Source organism: Macrobrachium rosenbergii, chromosome 13, assembly GCF_040412425.1.
Source record: "Macrobrachium rosenbergii isolate ZJJX-2024 chromosome 13, ASM4041242v1, whole genome shotgun sequence".
Lineage (NCBI taxonomy): Eukaryota > Metazoa > Arthropoda > Malacostraca > Decapoda > Palaemonidae > Macrobrachium > Macrobrachium rosenbergii.
Window position 1 is genome coordinate 5,760,808 of NC_089753.1, and position 25,332 is coordinate 5,786,139.

At 38.3% G+C, this 25,332-nt stretch overlaps 1 protein-coding gene across 9 annotated transcripts in view; it reads right to left on the minus strand.

The window, feature by feature from the left end:
• Positions 1-2,831: 2,831 nt before the first annotated feature.
• The window catches only part of Gbeta13F (guanine nucleotide-binding protein subunit beta-1), a 117,171-nt gene continuing 94,670 nt past the window's right edge, over positions 2,832-25,332 (minus strand). For all 9 annotated transcript variants that reach the window (XM_067114116.1, XM_067114118.1, XM_067114121.1 and 6 more), the window contains exons 3-8: positions 24,148-24,293; positions 12,924-13,094; positions 12,667-12,789; positions 11,465-11,666; positions 8,786-9,002; positions 2,832-6,579 (exon numbers count right to left, since the gene is read on the minus strand). In XM_067114116.1, coding sequence (XP_066970217.1) covers positions 6,473-6,579; positions 8,786-9,002; positions 11,465-11,666; positions 12,667-12,789; positions 12,924-13,094; positions 24,148-24,293 — 966 coding nt within the window. In that variant the 3' untranslated portion in view covers positions 2,832-6,472. The remainder of the gene's footprint in view (positions 6,580-8,785; positions 9,003-11,464; positions 11,667-12,666; positions 12,790-12,923; positions 13,095-24,147; positions 24,294-25,332) is intronic.

The following is a 25,332-nucleotide window of genomic DNA, read 5'->3' on the forward strand; positions in this document are numbered from 1 at the left end:
CTCTGCTTCTGTATCTTGTTGTTGTTATTGATTGAGCTGGCTTTATGCCAGCAAGAGCTCTTGCTCATAGAGCAGCCCGTAATTCTATATCTTGTCTAGCTGGTGGAGGACTGGGGATACATCTTTATCGTTCATGAGTTTGTGGCAAAACTCGGATCTCATCTTCTGGCAACCTGGCCGAAGTTTAGAAAGATCCTGCAAAGTATCAAGGAAGACCTGGATACTGAGCACCACTATATTCAAGATGTTACTGAACATTCCTGTCAGAAACTCAGAGCAGAATTAGATACCAAATTGGTCATTTATAACAAGACATTTTCAGCCCCTAGGAGAGACTAAAATGTCCTCTAAGGTCACTCACATGAATAGAGAAACTCTTTTGGAAAAAGTAAGGTCCTTGAAGTAGGCTAACAAAAAGCTTAAACTTAAGAGGAATATGTCAGTCTACTAGATCCTTATCGCCATTCCCTCTCGGCCCTTCCTAGAGCTCCAGATTCCGGGTCATGACCTTTGGCTTGAACTTCACCCTAAAGGTCTTCACAAAATTGGCAACAATGGTTGACTGGTGGCCAACCTACACAATTGGCTAGTCTGGGGGACCACCAGAGAGGGGCACTTGTGAAACTTACAAGTGGAAATAAAGAGACTCTAGCTAAAAGGTTTCCTGATCAACTGGTGCAAGTATTGCCTCACACCCACCAGGTGTTTTGCTGGGATGTGCTTCGCAGCCTTTTTTCTCTTCCCAGCCAAACTCAGGCTAGAATCAAGAAAGATCCACAAGGGTTCCTGGTGCAATGTAAGGTTTTCCAATAACAGATGGAACAGATTCATGGCCTGTTACAGTTCGTGTCTATGGTGAATCCAGTCCTAAAGCTGCAACCTAAAATGAGGAACTGTATTTGCATATGGGCACCTCATTATCACCCACAATTTATTGCTAGATGTATCCCTTTATCCCGGTTATGATTCTTCATCAGATTAGAGTACTGTGCTGTATTTAATTTGTAAGCTTGAATGTAAAATATGCATAACTCTTAAAAATCAACTAAATGGGGTTTCATATACCAAGTCTTCAACAGCTACCCTACAACTGAACAATTTGGCCAAGTTGTAAGGGGATGTACAGTATCCAAAACAGTAGTTACCACCCTCTCGTTATACAAACAATTCAGAAATTGATTCAACAAGAGCATTAGCCTCATTTAACTTAATTCATTGCATTCCAAAGACGAAGACTTTGAGGTATTCCGGTCTAAAGTTTCGCCTCTCGTCTATCAATATCAGTTCTTAGGAACAGGCAAGAAGTCTTGACTACAAATCAACAATGAGCAGTGCTTGTTATCCATCCTCTTATGAGAATTTTTCTTCATAAAAAAGGCTATATCACATTCAATGAAGAATTACATTATCATGCAGAGTTCTTACAGTATTTGATATCCCAATAACAAGAAGAGTCCAACTTCAGAAGTTTTACTTGTACCATCAGAAGTTTAATTAAGTTCAAATGAAGAAAAATCAAAGTGACAAAACACCACTGATATGAGTGCTTAGTGACATTTACATGAAGAAATTGTTTGCATTTAACTATTCAGTCTGCCTAGAATATTTACTCAGCACTGTAATACAAATCATCTTTCCTTAGACAAATAAAACATAAGCTCTACCAAGGCTGAAGATAAAATGGAGTAAAGTAGTTGTCTATCTATTACACATATTACAGAAGCCCAGACCCCCAAAGTATATAGTAAGTTGAGGTGCTACTGTACTGTTTTCACCTTGGCTAACGTCAGCTTAGTTTGAGGACTTCATAGAAAACAGGGTATTAATAACTAGAGCAGACCAACTCTTTGGTCCAAGATTTGTTCCTTTCATCTTAATTTTAGAAAATTAATGAGTATCAAGATACGGAAAACTCATTTCTATTTATATTCTTCTGAACTTCTGTAAAATTATAAAACAAAAAAAAACTGTATGGCAATATTCTATTAACTTTCTTTTTAATCTTTTACCCACCAGTCCTTTTACTTTTGAGCTGTGCTGCCAAATACGTTTTTTAAAAAAACAGAGTACTTACTGCACAAGATATGTTAGGTTTTAATCACCAAATGGCACACTACACTTATCATACCAAGGGCTACAATACTTGACTCAGTTTCTGCATTTTTCCCACAAGCAATTCAGTTTGAACTTTGAAATTACTAAAGATATAATACTATTTTACATACAAAGCCACTTACCTCAGAAGTAATCACCATAGTATGCCAATATAAGATTTATCCCAACCCCTAAAGCAAGCTTCATTTCACTTCAAGGTGTTCCTTCAATTTTTTGGTGTGCAATTCACAAATGTTTAACTAGCATTCAATGCCTGATGATTTAAGTTTTTGTGACAGCAAACATATTATAAAGTAAGAGCATGAAACTTTTTTGGAATGCTCAATTTGACAAGATACAGCTGGTATATAAATCACTTCTTGTTAGGGTCTTTTAAACTCGACAAAAATAAATGTCAAATATGAAGTTCTTACTTGGGCCCAATTTAGCTTTACTTCAACAAAACCAGTATTCTTTTAATTTCTCTCAACCAAAGTAACAGGTAACAAAATACAATTCATAATATTGGCAATATAAATTTGGCTAGGCTGTAGTTATGGTTAGTACAGTAGCACAGACTAATTAACTTCCAAATTGTGCCGGGATAATTTAAATCTTTCTACGTTTTCTGGTACTATCAAATTGGTGCAGGATTTACTTTTATGATTTTCAAGGGATCAGCTTTTTAATGACTGCCAGTCAATTAATACTTTAAAAGGGTTATAAAACACCAAGTGTAAAGACAAATAGCTTTATTGGACAAGTCAGATAGTTACTTACATGACAAATTCACAAACGAGACTTCATAAGCTACAACCGGAGTCGGAATCAATTGAAAAATCCCTCATATAACAGTGTGCGGGTCCCAGGGACAGCAATGGGAATGCATTGATAGTCTGCATCTATTAAGTGGCCTGGTAGATGCTGTAGGGTATTGGTCTTCAAAACTACACCCTCACATCACCTACAAGCTGATTACCGGTAAGCTGCCCTGGGGCCCGCCTCGTGTAAAAGTAACGCCTCTGCGGTGGACTGTTCTACAACTCATTGGGTATTAGAAACCACTTTTCAAAATAAATCATACCTGGCTGAATTACATTTTTATTTTGTTTTGTTTGAAATATATAACAATTTTGTAGCAGGAGTGACTTTGCTTCACACTTGTCTGTGCTGTTATTGGTGGTAGGAAGGTACATGGCAGGGACTGGCTCGGGGCTGGGAGCTGCTGGTCGTGGTAGTGAGCTGCTACCGGCCCCCGCCACTGCTGCTGCTACTAGCCTACCTTGCCCTACCTGGCACCAATGCGCCCACCATCTGACATCTCCTGGCTAGGGCGCTTCCTTGGAGAGAGGGTTCCATTTGGCTTAGTACCTTTACAAGTTACGGAATTATATGCTACAATTGACACTTCACACTCCCGGAATAGGGTTAAAATCTGACTACTTTTTATACCATCGTAATCTTTACATTTTTTTGGCTGAGAAAAACTACTACCATTATTTTTTATTAAAAACTTGGACATCCAAGTGAGTGTGTGGCCTCTCTTTTAAAAATCCATCAAGATGATACCGCGGGGCTGGGTGCCAGCAAGAGTTCTAAACCGAGTTCCCAGGACACTGGGCAGGGAGTTATGGGAGGGGTGGCTAGGGTTACTGGCCACTCCTTGCACACACACAACAAAGGGGTATGGGAAGCAGCAACTTAAGCAAAATGTACCCTGGGAGTGCACGGGGAACACAAACTAGTACCCAGCTGCCGGACAACCATACAAACCCATCCCAGACAGGCTCCCCCCTACAGCCAGAGGGCCATAGAACAGCCCTGAGCCCTTGCATTTCTTAAAGATGGTCACTAAGAAATTGTTTGGCTGTTCTATGAGCTTCCGGGTGGTATGGCGAGAGCAGAGACAGATCCAGGTTAAATACACCTGTTTGTTTGGTCAAGTTCGGTATCATCGAGAAGGCTGAGGCCAGACACTTACCGCCTGGCAAAAGAATCATACACAATTAATCAACATAAATGTGAAGGATAAATAAATCTTTTATTATTACAGGTAACCTGAATGCTGCTTGTGTTCAAATTGATTTTCAGCAAAATTATATAATAATAACATAGGCACAAAAAAGCTTCAACTTTCTTGTGACATTTCACGGGAAACTGGGGCAGCCACAGAAGGAAATTGGGTTCAGGATCAAATGAAAAGATCTTTTTCGTGTGGGAATTACAGAGAAAGCTGCAGCAGGGGAGGGTATAGAGGCTCTCTGACATACAAAGTATAGGTTTGTCAAGGTTTAGGACAAAATTATAAGAGCAGCAGAATTGAGCTAGGATTACTTGTGTCCACCAATATCACCGATTTAATTATGAAAAATCACCCTTTCAGTGCGTTATTTTTATCTCATTATTTGTGCGTAAGTTTTAAAATATGTTACGCTCTTTGTGTAGGTGGACATTACTAAGTAGTACTTCCCCTCTAATCAACATTTATGTTTTAAAATTTTATCAAGAACCATAAGTAACTCAAGAAGTTTGATCCAATACGTTAAAAATAGCACTACATTGTTACCTAAATTTTGTTGTTATCCTTTTCTTTTTTTTGAAGCGCTTCTGAGGGGAAGTTAGTTTGTATGCTTTTTACTTTCTTCTATGAACCTGCATCACATTCTACATATAATGTATTCTGAGCAATCTGTCAATCATTCATAATTTTCTCCAAATAGTCATAACATCCATTCCATCTAAAACTTTTGTCTGCCATTCAGCACATTTGGCATCACAGATGTTTTTTTAAGTTTTACAAAGAAAAATTAATTAAATGCAGGAATATTATAATAACGACCCAACAGAACAGATACCAACACTGATAGTTAGTTATGTATGTGCTCCGGCTTAAGGAGTTCAAATGCAAGTTTTTGTTTATCAAAGAGAACTTTTTAGCTCTGGGGCTACACTAATGCAAGAAGCTATTGTGGATTATTTCACAGATTACCGTATTTGAGACTGAATAAAGCAATGATTTTTCCTGATCTGGATTAGCTTAAAAGGAGTACAAATGTTCATTACCTAACTAAGAATTGCCCAAATTAAAACTACATTGGCAGTTGAGGTCACCATGAAAATGGCACTTAAATCCAAAATCTAAGTGCACGATCATATGCGGAAGGGTAACTGTATCAAATTTTCATGCTCTCTGAACGATTCCAATTTTACTTATCACCACGTGGTCCCAATAGGATAATAGTATTCCCCTATACGATGACTCCATCAATGGGTGCTTGGCCTGACAAGAGCAGAACATGCGCGCAATAAGCAGCAGTGGAGTAGGGAACAGGACAAAATTTTGTCTTACTCAAGCACCTCACTTTTCTCCACACTAACACGAGGGAGTGTAGAGGTTGCCTTAAGGCATTATGAACACATTACCATTGCGTTCACCTGGGCTTACCCCTCAGCCCTGACCTGACCCTCAGGCACGGCCGATACAGGTGCAGTCTTCTGTCGTCCGTGTCACAAGCAGCAGCGGCACACAGAGAGAGAGCAGGGGCGAGGCAGGCGAGTGCCAGGCGTGGCGTCCTGGACACCTACCATCACCATGAGGCATCAACTCGAAAAATGTTGACACCTACCTGCTCAACTTATGGGGCCAAAGATCACATAATCAGCCACCGCCACTTACACGGAAACGCTCAGCATCAAAGTCATGCAGCAACTCCATCAGGCTGACTAGACATTAAGGAAGAGAATGGTGGGAGAGCTGAGCCCCCAATAAAAGGAACAGCAGCAGCAGCATCTCCACCACCAACTGGTGTGTGTGATGCTTGTGATCATCATCATCTTCACCATCCCCATGCTGGCTGTAATAAGAGCCAGCACCACCTGGGCTTCTGCGTGTGTGCTGTCGCCACCATCGTTGGGTCACGGTTGTTAGGGTCCCTGGGCTGGAGGACACACACTGCACTGATCGATTGCCCCAATATCCAGTTGATCATTTGTCTTAATAAAAAGTCCAGTTACATTTGTGTCCACTATCCCATGGGCCTCTTCATTTATCAACATACACACACATTTTCCCAAATACATATTAATCTTGCACCAAATTCATTTACACTCACTCACCTAAATTTTTTTTTGTTTCATATCAAAAAATGAAAAAGAAAGATCCATCAATAATCATCCTCCCTTAGTACACACAAACTAGTGGAGTGACCCACATCAATGGTGGCTATGAAGCAAAGAGTGGTGTTACCATAAGCGTGGGCTGCACAGACACACACGCAGGCATGCAAACACCAAGCTTCTTGACTGTATCTTTAAGAGGGAATTTTGTTCCTTGGGAAGATACTGATGTTGATACTGGAGTGGTGGTGGTAGGACGAGTTTAGTTCCAGATCTTCAGGAAACTGTCCCATGAGCCCGTGGCCACAGCCATGCCATCTTCGGTTACACCCAGGCAACTGACGCGGTTGTCATGGCCCGCCAGAACACCTGAAAAAAGTAGGAGATCACCATATGCCACATTAAAGAGCTGGTGATAAAGACTAAAAAGAACATGAATATTTATTCACCATATTGAAGAGAAAACAAACAAGTTTAAAATATAAGACATAATACGCAGATGTATTACACTAATATTTACATTAAACACAGATTCCCTTTCTGATAGCCATATAACTGAAAAGGCATGTGAAAATGTTACTGTACTTATATAAAATTTCCTTGGAAAATGGCAAAATGGGAATAAAAATCAAATCAACCATCCTATCTGAAATCTGGATACTGTATATAGAATTCCTCATAAGCAAGCCAAGGTACTTCTAATGAAAACAAGCTCAAACATTCACATAATCATAACTGTCCACTCATGGAAGAGGAAAATAAATTCAGCTGAAAATTGAAAACACAAATAAAAAGTTGAGAACAGTACTACCCATGATAAGATATCTTCCAATGAAACTTGATTTACAACACAGTTGCAAATTTGAAGGTTAATTGACCATAACATCTGGTTATGATACTAGATACTAGTCATTAAAACATTACCTAACCAATGTAGATAGTTCAGAGCTGTCACAACCTTTTTGAGTCAAACCTTTACTACAAAAAATATTCCATGCAACGAATATTGGCTATTTAGTCATATTAAACACACAATACCCATTAAAACTTGAAAATACACATTCTGGACCAAATTAATGATGTTGAAAGGTCCATCCTTGAGTATATTTGGAGTATTCACACTACAAAAAGCAAAAGCAAAGAACACAACAGCCATAAATAATTTCCTATAAGGGTTCTGTCCTGAAACAATAAAATCTGTCTTTTTCATTCATTTGTTACATCTCCACTGGCTTACTTGCCTAATGGATGACTCCTGGCATAAAATTACTTAAATCATTACTTTTACGTCAAACTTTACCTACTTGGAAGTAATGATGTCTTAAGCACTTTCTGCACAAGTTTATATTTTGTTTAAGTCTTTATCCATGCCATTTTTATACTACTTCCTTGACATTCCTATCAGTCTTTGTCCTGTTACTTCATATCTACTACTTTTTTGACTGATTTTTCCTCATACCTTCTCATCATATGTCAACAAAATCTAAATCTTTGAGATTGCAGCCTATTTTCCCGCTCCTGAACACCTCATCTCTCCTAAAATTTATAGTCATATTTTCAAAATCTCCATTTTCTTGTCCATAACTATGCTACATACATCAATTCAATCCTTATGCATCTCATAAGTTTTTGCTTTTTAATAAGATTCTTTATTCATCAGTAGTCCAGCAATCTCTTTCTACATCAACCTGGCTGTATTTTTTTACTGCCTTCTCAATATCTACTTCACAGTTTAGTGTCATCCCAAGGTAACAATTTTCAACACCTTCTAAGACCTCAACAATTTTCAACACCCTCTAAGACCTCCACTGCCACAGGATACCCCACTTCCCTTTCTTCCTAATTTTCTCCTCTCATACTACCAGACATTGCAATGCAAAACTCCCTGCATGTTTTGTACACTAAAGTATCTCTTGTGATGCCACCTGTTACATTTGATATTCCCAAAGCATACAGAAGGCCTCTTTTCTGACTGCTTTATCCTTTGCTTCCCTTTCATTCACCTCAAGCTCTGTGTCAATTATGTTTATTTTCAATAAAGCAATAAAATTAACAGTGTTTAGTGAAAATTAAGCACTCTTACCTAAAAACTATGAACAATATAAATTCAAATTACTTTGAAGCCAAGTGGTTCTATATTCTTGAAATAGGGAAACTATGAACAATATAAATTCAAATTACTTTGAAGCCAAGTGGTTCTATATTCTTGAAATAGTCTTACAACATCGAAATCAACTTAGATTTGTTATATAAATCTAAATAAGCACCTTTCAATCAAATTTTCTTAAAACAAGAATTTGAAATCCATTTCAATTTACCTAAATTGCCTCTTACCATTAACACAATAGCTCCCAAGAGAATAAATGTGGAAACTGCCAACAAAATAAGGTTGTGTGGAGAAAGAAAAAATGTAATGTTCCTGTACTTTCATTCAAAGTGACTAAACAGTCTTACAGAATTAAGCAAGCTTCCACAAAACAGAAAGTCCATATATGGAAAAGGGAACACATGTAAAAAAAAAGGATAAAAAATAAACAAATGAAGACCATCATGGTCAGTATCAAATGATTCTTACCAGCCCTCTCTGTCCTCATTGAATCCCACACATTACAATTAAAGTCATCATATCCTGCCAACAGCAGTCTGCCAGATTTGCTGAATGCTACAGAGGTGATTCCACAAATAATGTTGTCATGGGAATACATAGCCAATTCTTGATCTGCTCGGATGTCAAACAAGCGGCAGGTGGCATCATCCGACCCAGTAGCGAATGCATGCCCGTTAGGGAAGAACTGAAAAGAAAATAAAGTTTTGTCTCATTTGCTCATAAGTAAATAGTATTGTAACATTATAAAAAGGGATGGAATGGAATGGAATACGAGATCTAGACACAAAGTCAAGCACTGGGACCCATGGGGTCATTCAGTGCCATTATAAATAAGATGGGATACAAAATACAAATCCACAATCAAAATCCTATTGACAAACACATTACTAAAACATAAAACTGCAAAGTAAAACTCCATGGCTTTTACACCCAAATTCCTAGTAGGGACATTTCCCCTACAGTGTGCCACACAATGCACACTGTAGACAGTATCAATTCTTAGACGCTTCCTTTCAGAACCAGGCTACAATGATTTCTGTCTTGTGCTTTTTAACTGTACTCTTTGGTTTCATATCAGTCAGATGTCTAACTTCTGGAGTTTTATCTCATACCATTTTCATTTCTTATTTGTGGAGCAATTCCTTTGGAAGGACCCTATTAATGTAGCAACATGACTCACGGGTAATGTAAAACTACTTTATAATAAATTTAAAAAGAATTACAGCAAAAAGTTTTTACAATAACTATACTGTATTATGTACACTACTCATTTTCTAGTCAACAGCTAAAAAAATCTAAATACAGTATTCTTACAAGCTAGTACACAAAGTGGTAAATTCATAAGTATATTACTAGCAGGAGAATGTTCAACCTTCTCAACCAACTTACACTCCCACAAGAATGTTTGCAAAGGTGTATCAAAATAATAGCACCTAACTACAAGCAGACTTCTCATTATAAACAAAATTATGGTCTGACAAGCAAAGAAACATTGCCTCCAGTTATATGCTACTTAAAACAGCACCAATATTTCCTAGCAATACTTCCTATGTATACAGAATGTCCCTCAGAACAAAAATGAACTATAAATCCAACCAAACTCATGATTATTGCATCAACAGTTTTATTACTTTGCACGTAAATGGTGTTCATTACTGTTACAAAGCCAAAATGTATGTAAACATGAAAACTAAAAAGCTTACAAAAAAAAAAAAAAATGGTCTACCGGGGGTTAGAAACAAAATCCAGGAACAGACAAACCTTCCCATTAGTCTCTGAAATCAGCCTGCAACCTGGGAAAGATCTGAACTTCAGAAAATGAATGACAATACATAGTAACTAACTTATGCAAACCTCACCAATAAATAAATTTAACTGGATATAGTGTTAAAGGCTTCTAATAAAATTACCCTAATAAATTCTAAGCAATTTTTCACTTTTAATTACAACAATGGCCTATAAGCATCAATAACCATACCTCTTCCTGTCACCAACTCTATAAAATATAATTCATTGGTCTCATCTGTCCCAACTAACAAAGCTATCATAGCATAAAGACCAACATTAAAAGATAACCACCAAAATATGTAAAACTGCAAAAATTAAACATTGCCAAAAAGCTTATTAAACAAGGTTAAATGAAATACCCAAACCTCACAGTCAAACCAACAGCATAATACAAATATATAATAGGAGTCCCTGCAGCACTTAACAACAACCTAACCAAACACTGTCACACCAAAATAAACTAACTACATTCAAATGAAGCAAACTAAAGATTGAAATTGTGTGTCAAAATGAAAACAAGACTGTTTAGTTCTGTCACCTGGCAAACTGTAACTCATCTGTTCATAAAACAAATGCTAATCAATTAAACAAACCTGATAGTGCTGCAAATGCTTTTATCTGTTAAATTTAACATGTGTCTCTTGACAAATTTTATGTACCATACTTCAACTACAAAACCTCCTTAGTATTTCAATTGACTTTAGTCAAATACAATACAGTATGATCCCCCCCCCAAAAAAAAACACTATAACAAAATTTACGGATCACTTAAAACTTCCATTATCAATTTTGAACTTTCTAAAAATAAAAATAAAACCTGTTAACTACACATCTGATATATAGTACAAAACAGGACAAGGTATTTTCACTGCAAACAATCTAAGTCGCCCAGTCTGAATATATGCTAAATACTGTAATGGTTGTAACCATGAAAAAAATGTATTTTACACCAAGTCAATCATGTATAGTATGACTATTTTCACCCCCACACACTATCATCAAAATGTATAAATCAGACACTTGACATTTTTGGAACATGAAGCACCATTTAATATAAAACCAAACAACCTAATAGAAATCTTTTCCATCTACTGTATTAAATTTCAATATCTTTTAAAACAATTTTCTTCAACAGCATCCAATGCCATCCGGTGCAAAATTCATCACTAGTGAAATATAAAGTAAAATGGTTTGAGTTATCTTGGAGGCCTGGAAAATCTTATTGGTAAAAGGAGAAAATTTTCAAATGTTCAACCTCAATATGAACATTTTGAGATTTATGATAGAAGCATCTGATACAAAAGGAAACCTATATAAACGTATCATAACATCAGAAACACTGGTAGAACTTCAACTTACAGTTACTGCGTTGATATCAGATTCGTGGCCAGGGAAGGTCTGCCGACACATACCATCTCGGATATCCCATAACTTGGCTGAAGCATCACAGGCACCTGAAGTGAAGGTCCTCATATTGGGAGACAAGGACAGTGACATGACATCCCCTGTATGTCCTGTGAATTGTGTGCACTGCTGACCCGTCTCAATGTCCCATAGAGCACTGGAAAAGAACATTTTGTTACAGATCTTATCCAAAAAATGAAAAACTACAGTAAAAGCTACAGGATGAATTTGTAAAATGCATCCCACAAAAAAAGGTTTTAAATAATAGTCACAAAGAAATCTCTGCCATAACCTAATGTTATCACTATCACAAAACATCCTTTAAGACAAAAACGACTACATCCTCTACTTACATCATGGATACCACTGGATATTCTTGTGAGATTAATTTACAAAGTATGTAAACATACAAAAACTTATCTTAAAGTTCCATATTTGACTTCTAAAATAAATTCAAGTACAAAAGCAGATGAAGAAACAATTTTTAATGAGCACATTTCTACAGAAGCATTTCAAATACTACACTATTCAGTATGAGAACAAAAAACTTGTAGCAGTAAACATATTTGCCATTCACTAGATTTATGTACAGTATGTATATACCATAACAGCTATGTACTGTACTTCCAATGAACAAAGTTACTTTGGTAAAAATTATAACAGCTACTCCACACATGTTGAAACTACAATTTTGGGATAAATGTCTATACATTCTACATATCTAATCGCCATTAATTTTGCTCTTTCACTTTTACAACATGCTCACAATCAGCAATTTAGCTATTTTCTTTCCCTCTTCTTATAGAACATGAATTGTACGTACATCACGAGACCCATACACATACATTTCTAAGGGATTATAATAAAATATTTAACACAAACACTGTGCACACACAAACTGGTTACTCTATCTTTAGCAGTTTTAAGGTATTATAGAAAAATATATTACTCTTTTTCCTCATTATGGAATAATTTTTTCCTCTTTCACATTTAAGGAAGGAACTACTACAGGTTATACAACAGTTCAACAATTTTTTTTTCCATAGCTACATAAAATTTAATTTAATTACTTCTCAAACAGCACATTGGTCAGGCCTTCTAAAGTTGCAAACAACTGGGCTTGTTGCAAGACAAAAATTGAGTTGTAATACACCTACCAGGTCATATCTCCCGAGCTTGTGACTATTTGGTTGTCGTCTAGGAACCGACAGCAACTTAGGTAACCAGTGTGACCAGGTAATTCCCTACTCACTCTCACATTGCCTTCTCTTGTCTTTAGACTGTGGAAAAACAGAATTATAGCCTTAGTTTTATAATATGGATGAAACAAGAATTTAATTTGTTCTGTACATATCAAAAGTTATGCTGAAAAATATTGTACTGTATGTATGTATGTATGGAAAACAATGCCTACCTATATATCGAACAGATATTATCAAGGCCACCACATGCAACATAACTGCCGGAGGGCGCATAGGCACAGGTCATGACCCAGCTGGACCGGAGGGGGATGGCATGCACCTTGTTTGTAGTATAACTGTCCCACACTATGAGCTTGCCATCTTGAGAGGCTGATACCAAATTCCTGAAATAAGATAAAATTCATGAGAATGGACTACAAATGAGCCAAGCAAAAATAGAAACTAATGATCAATGCTCTAAAGTTACTTGGTACATTTTGCGGGGGAGAACTATTTGGAGAAACAAATAGTTTATATTCCAAAAGGCTGTAAACTGTAGTTTATTTTATAGTCAAAATATTTAATAAGAATTAAGACTGGGAAAGCAAACATCATACCATAACTATGAAAAATGATCACTTACATATTTGATATAATGTAAGTTGGAATACATGGTCTCAAAATTGGAATACACTATGTCTAGCTAAAGCCTATGTATAACAAGTACGCAGCACATCAATTTAAGCCAAGCTGCTTCCAGCTGATGTCATATTCCTTAACATTTACAAGTATACAGTACAGTACTGTATTACTATTTGTTACCCTCTACTCCAAAACACCTTTACCTTGTATACAGAACTAAAGTGGTTATTAATACCAGCAACAATCACATAACAATAAAAGGTGAAATACTAAAGTGAAACAATGATAAACCACCATTATATGACTCCCTTTACCAAAATAAAATGGTAATGGACACTTCATGAGGCATGAACTTTCAAGATTAAAATAGTACTTTGAATATACTTGTAGGAAATATTCGTTCTTTATTTTTACATACTACACTGGGCAATGCTCTACTAAATTACAATCTACAAATCTTATGACAAGCAACAAATCTTAAGGAACCATACAACAGACAATGATGACATACCAATTAACATAAATGGATAAAAAATTTGTCTGATAAGTCCCATGCTGCACTGCAATACTTTCAATATAGAAAATTTAACGTAAATGTTTGCTGATTTATCTTTAAAGGTCATTTAATATTTCCTTCTACAGTATTCCTCTTTTCTTCACAGGCATATATTCCACTTCAAGGAAGCTTGCTTTGCAAGTTTGTGGCCTTTTAGGTTTATTCTGTGTGAATGTTTGCCCTACTAAAATACATGGACAATGTATACAGAACTCCAATTAAAGGTAAACAAACTAAACAGCAGCTGTAAAATTATTAAAACATTGCAGTTCACTGCAAAGTGAATAATTTAATTTTATTATATTACATATACTCAGGTATTTACAGTGTATACATTTATGAAGGATGAGTGAAATCTTCACAGAAGTTCAAAATTTTCCTTAAACAGAATCTGTTTTCAAACCATACTGTTTACAATACAAATGTTCCTAGCATCAATGACAATATCCTTTTGATGGCAGCTTACAGAATAAATCAATCAATCAACTACGTCAAATGAACAGGATACAACAAAATACATTACTGCATTAAATAAATCACATCACCTTTCAGGGGTTAAGCTACACTGAGGTGCATTATATTAAGCTTCTTTTAGCTTCTTAAACAAGAGTAGTATTCAAATCCAAAATGCTGCATACTAACAATTAAAGTACTGAGGGAAAGGGCATAACTATAACAGTAGTTCTATAACATCAGTACTACTGTTTATAATGTAACTGGAAAATCTAGTCATGATTTCTGAGTAAATACTGCACAGTGTTTGACAAAAATACACATTGCTGGTTTTGTACAGTACTCTGCTGCAAAAAAAAAAAAAAAAAAAAAAAAAAAAAAACAACAGGATTTTCATTTACAATTCTATACTGTACACAAAATAATGTACCATACATAAACCATAAGGTGACGATAGTAATAAAACCACAACTGACAACTTCCCACTTAAAAGGGCAAAAGCACTATTGTGAAACACCCGAAGTGACTTTCAACCAACACAAAAATCTGTCATTTCCAACCTTCTTCAACCAATTACATAATTCTGTTATGCTGTCAACTTTCCAGAACGTACATAATTTTGTATATATTCTGTTGCTTTCATTCACTTGCCACTTCCATGTCATTTTCTTTAATTTATTATTGATGCTACTCACTTCCTCCATTTTTCCCATCTCATATAGCCATCTACTAACTGTCTTTTTGGTTCATCCATGTTGGGGACTACACCAAATTTAGAACTGGCAACAGACCATGGGAGTCTGGCATCAGCAGCAATAGGTCGTACTTAAGCACGAGAAACTAAGTGTGAATAATCTACGATTTAAAAATGCACTTCATATTGCAACCTATTTGGCAAACAAGTAATAACGCGAAGAGAAAAGTACACATGACGTTAACTGGAGATTCCACTCCACTCCTGGGGGAGGGGGGGGAATGATTGGGGGGATAGCAGAGGGAGGGGGTAGTCCATCTGTACTTGTTGAGAGAGAAAATTACGGAACTGAGGCATGGTGACGAGCTTCCACAGCTTTCTCCTTTGGTTGTGGTAGTTATATAAACCATCCCGATACAATGCATCAGGTTCTTGCAACCGACGTTGCAGACAATTTCCCTTTAATATTTATTTCTAAGGAAGAACATCCCAACCCCTCCCCCGAGAGGAAGAAAGAACCCCCCTGTGTACACACCCTGCTGCTGATGATGTTGGCTGTGGCTGCTTCTGCTTTCAGCCACATCTTGACTATTCCCACCCCCTTAAAAAAAGTCTCGAGACCCCTCAATTGCAAACGCCGCTGCATAATTTAGCAATTCCCACCACTTTGATTTCCTATCGAAATCAATCAAATCAACCCAAACAGATTGGTTAGCTAGGCGGCAGTGTGGCATCGTGGTGGTAGCAGAAGCAGCAGCAGCAACACGGCGGCGGCGGCAGTTGTGTGCGGTAGGGAGGGGCCGAGGAGGGAGGAGGAGTAGGCAAACGGCGGCGGCGGAGGAAGGTGGTGGCGGTGCTCTGAGAGAGAGAGAGAGAGAGAGAGAGAGAGAGAGAGAGGCGAGGGGCCGGCAGTCAGGACTCGATCATTACGCCAGAGATGACGTCACAACAGCTGGGGTAAGCGGTATGAGGGGAAAAGGGGGGAGGGAGGAAAGGGCGGGGATATTGGGATGAGAGGGGTGGAAGGGAAGTCAAGAACACCGCTAAGGGAGAGATAGAGAGAAGGAAGAAAAAGGGTGAGAGGGGTAACAACAGAGGCCTACAAAGAAATACACACACAACAAGATATGAAAAAAGGACGTACAGGCATGCGCAAAAGACCGACACCGGAGGGAGGGACAAACATGAGCAGACCTTAAAACGCCCTACACAATCATAAAACGCAAGATTCCAATTGGTCTTTTTTTTCCAAACACAAACTCGGCATGCACGGATGACATGAGACGATGCAAAATCGAAGATATCTGACAACCAAACGAATAAAAACAAGAAATATCACATACACTGGGATCGGCACCACCACCAGCGCCGCCACATCAACGCGGGGTTAAGGAAGCTTAAAGATATTAGAACAGAAGGAGTTGCAACCACTACCTGGGACATAATCGGCAAGATTTCGTCTTATTCTCTTCTTTCTTTCCTGTATTTCATGACTTTCCGGGGATACTGCTAACTGATTTGTCTTAGAAGATGTCTTAGGACTAAACAAAATGTATAAATCTAGACACACGTAGTTACACAATATCACAATCAATGTAGATCGCGAACGCTAAAACCTAGACCAAGCCGCCGCCTTTTCTTTATCGACAATATTCCGTCAAACCATAAAGTATTTAAGGATAACTATTGTACGTAAGGGGTTAGGGTCTAATGCTTCATGAAACAAGTTGCTCATACAAATGTAATAATATTTAAGGGATAACTATTGTACGTAAGGGGTTAGGGTCTAATGCTTCATAAAGCAAGTTGCTCATACAAATGTAATAATAACAAACTTAATTATAAAATCCATGCTGGCTACGAATGCTATATTTACCTATTCCTATGCAAAATGAAATAAAATTCATCTAAAAGGAATTCTTACTCATGCTTTCAAGTATCACACTAATGCCTTTCGGATTACTCACAACAAACGTGTACATGTCAAATAGTAATTTGCGATAACATTCCTACGATTATTACTGGTTTTCAAATCTAATGACAAACGAATCAAATAATAATAGAGGAAATGTTCTACTGTTGAAAGTGGATGAGAGATAAAAACCATTTACGACAATCGTGAATGTCGTCTGCACTCAGGGAGACAGAGAGAGTGAGAAACCGCTCGAGTTTATTGGTGTAGGTCATACGAATACTGCCTATCTCTGATATTCTCGCCGTCCAGTTTCTCTAGTAGTGTTAATGCCGCAAAATGGTGGGGGGGGGGGATAAAGACCGTTAAGGAAAATTAGCTGTATGGTGATGTAAATACAAAGAGAGATTAAATAACAAATGTATCTACGAACAAAAGACGTGACTCGAGGAAAGCAGCCTCATATGAACCTAGATCTATGGAGTAAGCATTCTAAATACTGCTGCATGTGGAAGATGAAAGCGAGGCTAACGGGTGACGCAAGTGACAAGGGTTAGTTTATGACTGAGAATGCTTGTGGTAGACCGAGGGAAGGTGATGACAGTACGATTCCAATGGCTGGCCAGGGTTTGCAAAGTGTCTGGAAGAGAAAAGTTCTCGAAAATTATTCCAATCCATAACGTTGAAAAATAACAGTAGTGACTGTAAACATTCCAGGGCAACAACTTGAATTGCTATACTACGATAAGCGAATTCTGATTGACAGAGAACCGGACGACAGAAAGACAGAGCCCTTACAAGAGCAGCGTAACTGAATTGAATTGAATAAAGAATTTACGCCAAAGGCCAAGCACTGCGACCTATGAAGTCATTCAATGCTGAAAAGGAAATTGACAGTAAAAGGTTTGAAAGGTGCAATAGGAGGAAAACCTCGCAGTTGCACTATGAATCAATTATTTAGGAGAGGGTGGAAAGTAAGATGGAAGAAAGAGAATATGAACTTAGGTACCGCAAAACGAACGAAAGGGGTTGCAGCTAGGGGCCGAAGGCACGCTGCAAAGAACCTGAAGTAATGCCTACAGTGCACCGCATGAGATGCACTGACGGCACTACCCCCCCCCACCCACGGGAAAGAGCAACATAAGTTGAGAAAGGGAGAGGAGGTGTTGATCAAGTGTTTGTTGAAAGAGTTGAGCGAGAAGATGGAAGTAAAGTACAGGAATAGAGGTGTGTGTGGCATACAAGGATCTCGAAAAAGCTCATCATCAAATCCATCGCGAGGCAATGTGAAGGGTATTGAGTATACATGGTACAAAGTTCCCTAGACCAATGGAAAGTTTTCATGAAGTTTCATGTAGAATTGCATCTGAGGCAAGGCAGTGAGTGCTTCGTCTCGATGGCTGTTTCATATCTTAGTGGATGGCGTAATGCCATGTCAAAGGAAGAACAGTCAGTAGATGTAAGTGCAAACTGGTGGGACAAGAAATTGAATGGAGTGTGGAATGGCTGGATGTTTGTTTGCAAATAATTTGGTACCCATGTGCGATGGCAAGGAGAAACCGAAGAAACTCGACGAGAAGAGCTTCAGAATCGTTACCAAAAAGATCACGATGTGAATAAATGTGTCAGATGGTAATGGGAATGGAGCATTTGATAGCATGGAAGGACGGATGATGGAATACTTTAAACTGAAGTGGTCGATTCGTACAAGTTTTTGGAGTAAATATAACAGATGAAGGTAGGATGAAAAGGCAGGTAACGGGTAGAAGGCTGTGCATAAAAGACAGATTTTGTTTTTTTACGGTAAGAAGCAAGGTGGCAATGTATGAAGGGATAGTAGGACCAAGTCTCATGTTCGGAAGTGCCTTGTGGATTGCAGATTGTGCATCAGAGAAAAAAGTTTCCTAGTGTTGAAAAGGATTGTTTGAGTAATATAGTGCACGTGGTGAAAGGGAAATACACAGACGTGGTGTGAAAACGATACAGAGAACGGATGCATTAGTTTGGTTCGAGACAGAATGGAAGACTAGACTGGTGAAAAAAATGAATCATTAGGAAGTGTTCGGAGGGCCAATTAGAGTTCTGGCTAAAGGTGAAGAATGATAGGCGTTACAAAGGGGGTCGTTGATGCACTGGTAATGACCCATTATGTAGGACTGTTTAGTTAGTTATCTAATGAAGCAGAAATTTACTGCGTATATCTTATGAACAAGGGCGATTAATTTAAAGTAATTCCATCATTACCTTCCCTAAATTTCGCATCTTCCTGATTTCGTCTGTGCCTCCAAGGTTCATGGTGTCCATAATTCAGAAAGGATTTACGGAAAAGATTTGCATTACCATTTGTTCTCGTTCTCTCTTAAATTATCAGGGACAAGACCCCGATAATTTGAGCCAAAATGAAGAGTTCGAACTTGAGTGAAAGAGAAAATTTAACTGTTACAGCATAATCATCTCAAGATGATTATGCCACATCATCTAAACTAAATGAATATCTTTTACCGCCAATTACTTCTCAAACCAAAACACTTGTGCTTTGTTTTTTCTCAGATTAAAAAATTTTGCTTATTCCCAATTTCAAGTTCTAAAGGTGCCTGCCTCTGTTCTTGCTGTAGGATTAAGATAAAGATATCTCTCTCTCTCTCTCTCTCTCTCAGGTATATTTGAGGCGGTTTATGATCGGACGACCTTATGTTTTGAGAGAGAGAGAGAGAGAGAGAGAGAGAGAGAGAGAGAGAGAGAGAGAGAGAGAGAGAGAGAGCTTCACACGCGGATTTCCTAAAAGTGTGTGCCAAAAATAAAGGAATGGAACCGAAACTAAAGTCCTTTTATTTATAATTCAAATTAAATGAAACCTCTTCTATTTCACCCATCATTTCCTCTAAAACATAAAATATGAAAACTCTACCAGCTGACTTCTAAACAGACAGCATTACAATACCTAAAAAAGTTAAGTATATCAATAATGTAATTTTTTTTTTTTAAATTAGCGTCTTACTCGCGTGAAGGTGACTGACTCAAGTGTCACGTCTGGTCTGACCAGTGGTCAAAATTCGCCTGCGGAATGTGGAGCTCTCTACTTTCTTCTACATCTCCTAAAAAAAAACACATATTTCATATTGCGAGAGAATTTGCCATCACTTATGAAGTCCATTAACTTGCCTCGACCAACAAAGCGTAAACAAAACAAAACAATGCCAGAGATGACATGATTGTTTAGAAATTCGTGCGTAGTAATTATTGGTTACATAAGGAGCGAAAGCTCATTTCGTTCGAAATAAGATAAACATTTCTGAATCGGCAACTGTTCAAGAACTGTCCTGGAGTGGCAATAACAAGGGCAATCATGCTGGCTTTTGTAACTTTAGAAATATAAAATAATAATATTTTTAGGCACATCATCAACAGCAGCAGTAACGTTATTTTCCTGGGTCGACAGCTTCCCCCCTCCTCTCTCTCTCTCTCTCTCTCTCTCTCTCTCTCTCTCTCTCTCTCTCTCTCTCTCGTTATCAACTCATTACCCCTCTAGTACACTGAAAAGCGCCCTAAAATGGTAGCCTGTCATAAACCGGCGTGACGTAAATTCAAAACATCTAGGCTCACAGCATACCTGACATGAGAGAGAGAGAGAGAGAGAGAGAGAGAGAGAGAGAGAGAGAGAGAGAGAGAGATACCAAAGGAATATGGAGCATAAAAAAAGAAACTGTCTTCGCCTAAATGAAACGGGAAAAAAGCACTGCCTAAAAAAGATCTAGGAACAATATTTGCACGTCTCTATTTTTTTAAATTCCTCTGAGGTTGTAATTCAAAATAAAACAAAAAATAAGATACAGATGGAATCATCACAACGTGAGGAAGGTAATAACAATATCTGAGGAAAATGGGGCCAAATAAAGCAAAACAATAACACAATTAACGGTTTTACGAGAGTTATAAGCTAATTTGATTCTCTAACTTCCCTACGAGTCTCGCAGGTTTTTGCCAAAAAGAAAAAAATTATTCAAAATAAAAAAATAAAAAAATCTTTGCCCGCTGTGAATAAAAAATATTCTTTTCTGAAATGAAACTTTCAAAACTTCTCCCAATAAAAAATAAAAAGAAAGAGCCTGCCCTCGACCAATTAATCTAAAAATTCCATTCACCTAAATTATAACGGAAACTCTTTCGTCAGACTGTGAAATATGTAAAAAAAAAAAAAAACACTAAAATCAAATCTTTAAAAATCTACTTAAAAGAATCTCGGTTGACCTTCCTTCACCTCGAAAAGCCCTCGCGTCACCGAACACACGAGAACGCACCGTCCACTTCCGACGCCGCCACCCCGCCCACCACAAGCTAATCCACAGCACGCCCCTCACACAAAACCTCGATTAAGTTTCTATTTCCGACTAGCAAATTCCAAAATCAGCGACTAAATATATCAACTACAGAGGCAAACTGGAGGTCGCCAGCACTAATGGAATAGAAGCACACGCCCATAATAGATTACTTTGTGTGTGGGGGGGGGGAGGGGGCAGGAGGAGGACTATGTTGCTGGATAAAAGAGTTGCACAATCGAGGGTACAGCGGCTAATGGGGTGAGGCGCGGGAGGAGAGGTAACAGCACATGAAGGGAAGACAGTAGAAATAACAGTAGTAGCATTGTGCACCACAAATTGCAGTATATAGTGTAATGCACCAAGCAGCAGCAATAGTAGCAACAGTATACAGTACCACAGGTTAAGCAGAAAATCAGTGGTGTTCCAACAAACGCGTCAAGACACTGCACCTACTACTTAAGAAAAATCAGAGTGTTTCTCAGATTTTAAATCCCTCGGCATTTAATGGTTCTGTATATTCTAACAACGAACGAAAATAATCTGTAATTATCAGCATAACGAAAAATATTTCACAAGAATGGACGTACTACGGTAACATAACTAAACCATAATTCAGAGCAAATTGATGGAAAGGTGTAAGAGTTGCAAGATTAAACTATTGGTAAACGACTTGGTAGGGCCTAAGCAGTGAGGTTTTTGGGACGAGTGGCCTATGAATAGGCGCTTGAGAGGGTGTAAGCAATGTCTCCGCGGTTTGTCAAGTGAACGAGGCGATACGGCAAGCAACTAGATATAATGTACGCTTCAAACTGAATTTGAAAATATTAAAACTATGAGGAGTCACTGCTGTCAAGACAGATAAGCAACATTATTGATAAACGAGCTTAATGACGCGCGCTACGCTGCGCTGGAACCAGGCGCTGCTTGTCATGTCTCCCCTACCCTCCAGATCCCCAACCTACCCGGCCCCCACACAGGGCAGACAAACAGGTTTGCTGGAGGAGGGTGGGTATGTCATGTCTCCCCCACCCTCCCGCTCCCCTACCTACCCCGCCCAAACCTGGGGCGGACAAACAAGAAAGATCTACTCGGATTTTCCTATTATAGAGAGAGAGATAGATAGATGACCGTGAAAAGTCCCAAAGGCTGGTTACACTACAAGGAATCCTCTAAAAACCGAAGTCAAGGTCACAAGTTGTAAATACAATGTCAGGCAGGACGCAGTATGTAACGGCGTTGCTTCTTATGACAAGTGCTGAAGGATGTTTGAAAGGAGCTGAGAATGAAGTGGATGTGGCAAAAAAAGGCAGCAGGTGCTATGCACAAATTGTGGTAAGAGAATGCATCCAAAGGTGGTCAAAGTCGGAATGAAAGGATAGACCCTTCTTCCTTCTATGTTGATGTTAAACGGCTGTCTAATCACACGAGAAAGTCATCCAAATTGAGGGCAATTAAATGTCCTTGAAAACTTAAAATGTCTTCACACGTGTATAAAGCAACAATTATCTGAAATTTAACTAATAGTATTTTCAGAAAACTTTTTCAATTCTAATGTGTACTCATCAGTCTGTTTTATCGTAGTTATTATCCTCTCTCTTTCCGCTTTTCTACACACTGGAAGACATTCTATTTTTGCAAGGTAATACTACATAAGAAAAATGAGTAACACCGATGTTTGCCTCTCATTTGGAATCTTGGCAGAGAAATATACAATCGACCTAGAATAAAGGAGACAGCAAGTGTTCGAGAGTATCAGTACACAAGAAGCAACGCGGCATGGATGTAAATGGCGCAGGATATGTAAATGGAGGTGAGGTGTTGCTAATAAGGAGACTGGTTAGGTTTGTCATGCAGCTATTGGACCGTGGGATTCATCCTAACATCATCACTGACTGACTCTGCTGGCTTCTTGGGTCTCGCTGCCACCTTCCACTCATCGTACTGGTGTCACTGCTAACCTTTCTTTGTTATCCCTTTCGATTCTACAGCAGGCTTTCACTAATAAACTGATCTCGATATTGTGATGCACTCGAGGGGGACGAGGTCACTGAGGCCAAGTATGATGCAAGTTTCGAAGCTCTTACGTTTCAAATGACGCTGTTTGCTTTCCACCACCGAAGGTCACGGGAACTTATATATTGAGCCGGTCATTCCAATCACTGACCAGCACTACGCGATAATGTGCGACTCGAGTCCTGGCTTTCTTCACACCTGTAACTTTATCTCATACACTTCACTAGTTAGACACAGGGGCGTGTCGAACGCATGTAAGGATTGGTTTCGTATAACTACAGTAGATGAGAAAAATGACGCGCAAGAAAAAGATAATAAGGCTTTCATTCTATTTTCGTTTTTTACTTCGCTTCTCGACTGTTGTTTATGTATTCGTACGTTTGTCGATTTCTTTACCTTCGTCTATATTTCCCTTTACTTGACTTCTTTTTTCCAAATTTTACTCGGTAGAGCCTTGCTTGTCACGTTATTGACATGGCCATACTTGATGCATCTGACTTGTGCACATTTCGAGTGATGATTACAATTTACTGCCTCACACGTCACCCACTTAAATCCAGTTGGTTATCATATGCTGACCCACCAAGTCTTCGAGACCATCAAAGTACACTATGGATACCCCATTAAGATTCTCCTACTCTTTTAGGCTCGATCCCACGTACATAAAAACCGAGCCCACTTTTCTATGCTCTGGCCCCACTTCCCTGGAAACCGATCCCACCTGCCCAAACATAGACCCTCACTTACCTGGAATCCGACCCCCTTACCTACAATCAAATCCCAATGATTTAAAAACCAACAGAGACTTAGAATGCAGGCAGAATTCTCTCGAATCCAAGCTTACTTATCAAGACTCGACATCACTTACCTAGAATCCGATCCCCAGTGCATGGCATATATTTTGGCTAAGTGTCCCCTAAGCGTTCTCCGGGTTCGCATCTGAATTCTGCCAATAGCGTCCATACCGGCTGTGGCCTGGACCAGTGTCGTGTCAAGAGCATTTTTGCGAGCATCCTGGAAAAAGATAAAAATAACAGGCTAAGTAAAATACAAACATGAGTTAACAAGAACATTATTAATAGAGGAATGATTTCAATAAAACATTAATAGAAGAATGATTTCAATAAAACACTACACAACTTTCTCATCATTTTGAGAACGTCCGCAGAAACTCAAAACGAACTGAGGATTTGAAAGTCGAAAACAATATCAAACATTCTTATTTTACAGAGAGAGAGAGAGAGAGAGAGAGAGAGAGAGAGAGAGAGAGAGAGAGAGAGAGAGAGAGAGAGAGCATCCGACATATCCTCCACCAAAAACATTCAGTAGATACAAAGCACTTTCTATAACACCACGTGTAAGCGGAGCGGCAGCGAGCGGTGCCTAAGTGTAGGGGAGGGGACTTGAGTGATAAAAGTCGAAAGTAAGGGAATACCCATTCGATATACAGTAGTGGCCAGCATGAGCAAGAGGGCATCAGCGACCCGAGAGTTTTCTAGCACAAACCAGAAGAAAACAAATATACGCAACAAAATACAGAAATAAAATAATAAAAAAAAAAAAAAAAATAGAAATAAGAGTGGGAAATACCACGACGGAAGCGACAAGTCATTCAGCACAGTCTCAGAAAAGCTCGGGAAATAACAGCGAGCGTGATGGGGTCATGTTCACTGTACTAGTTTAAAACATTATAACTTTCAATTTCAAGTTTTTCTGGGAAAATGTATCCAATACTTTTTAGGAAATGGAGAAGTGAAGACGACACATAATATTGCGGAATGTGCCCTTCAGTATATACTTATATATATTAGGGACACAGCTTCACTGAAAATGAGGAATATAATAATAATAATAATAATAATAATAATAATAATAATAATAATAATAATAATAATTCACGTTGTGACTTTCCTCTCGTTTTTCGCATAAATCAAAGACGAAACCTCTTAATGGAAGAAATAACCGTTCGCAATTCCTATTAGACGTAAAGGGACGTTTTATCGTTTGATGCAGTGATTCAAATCTTTTGAAGAAAAGCGAAGATAATCATAAC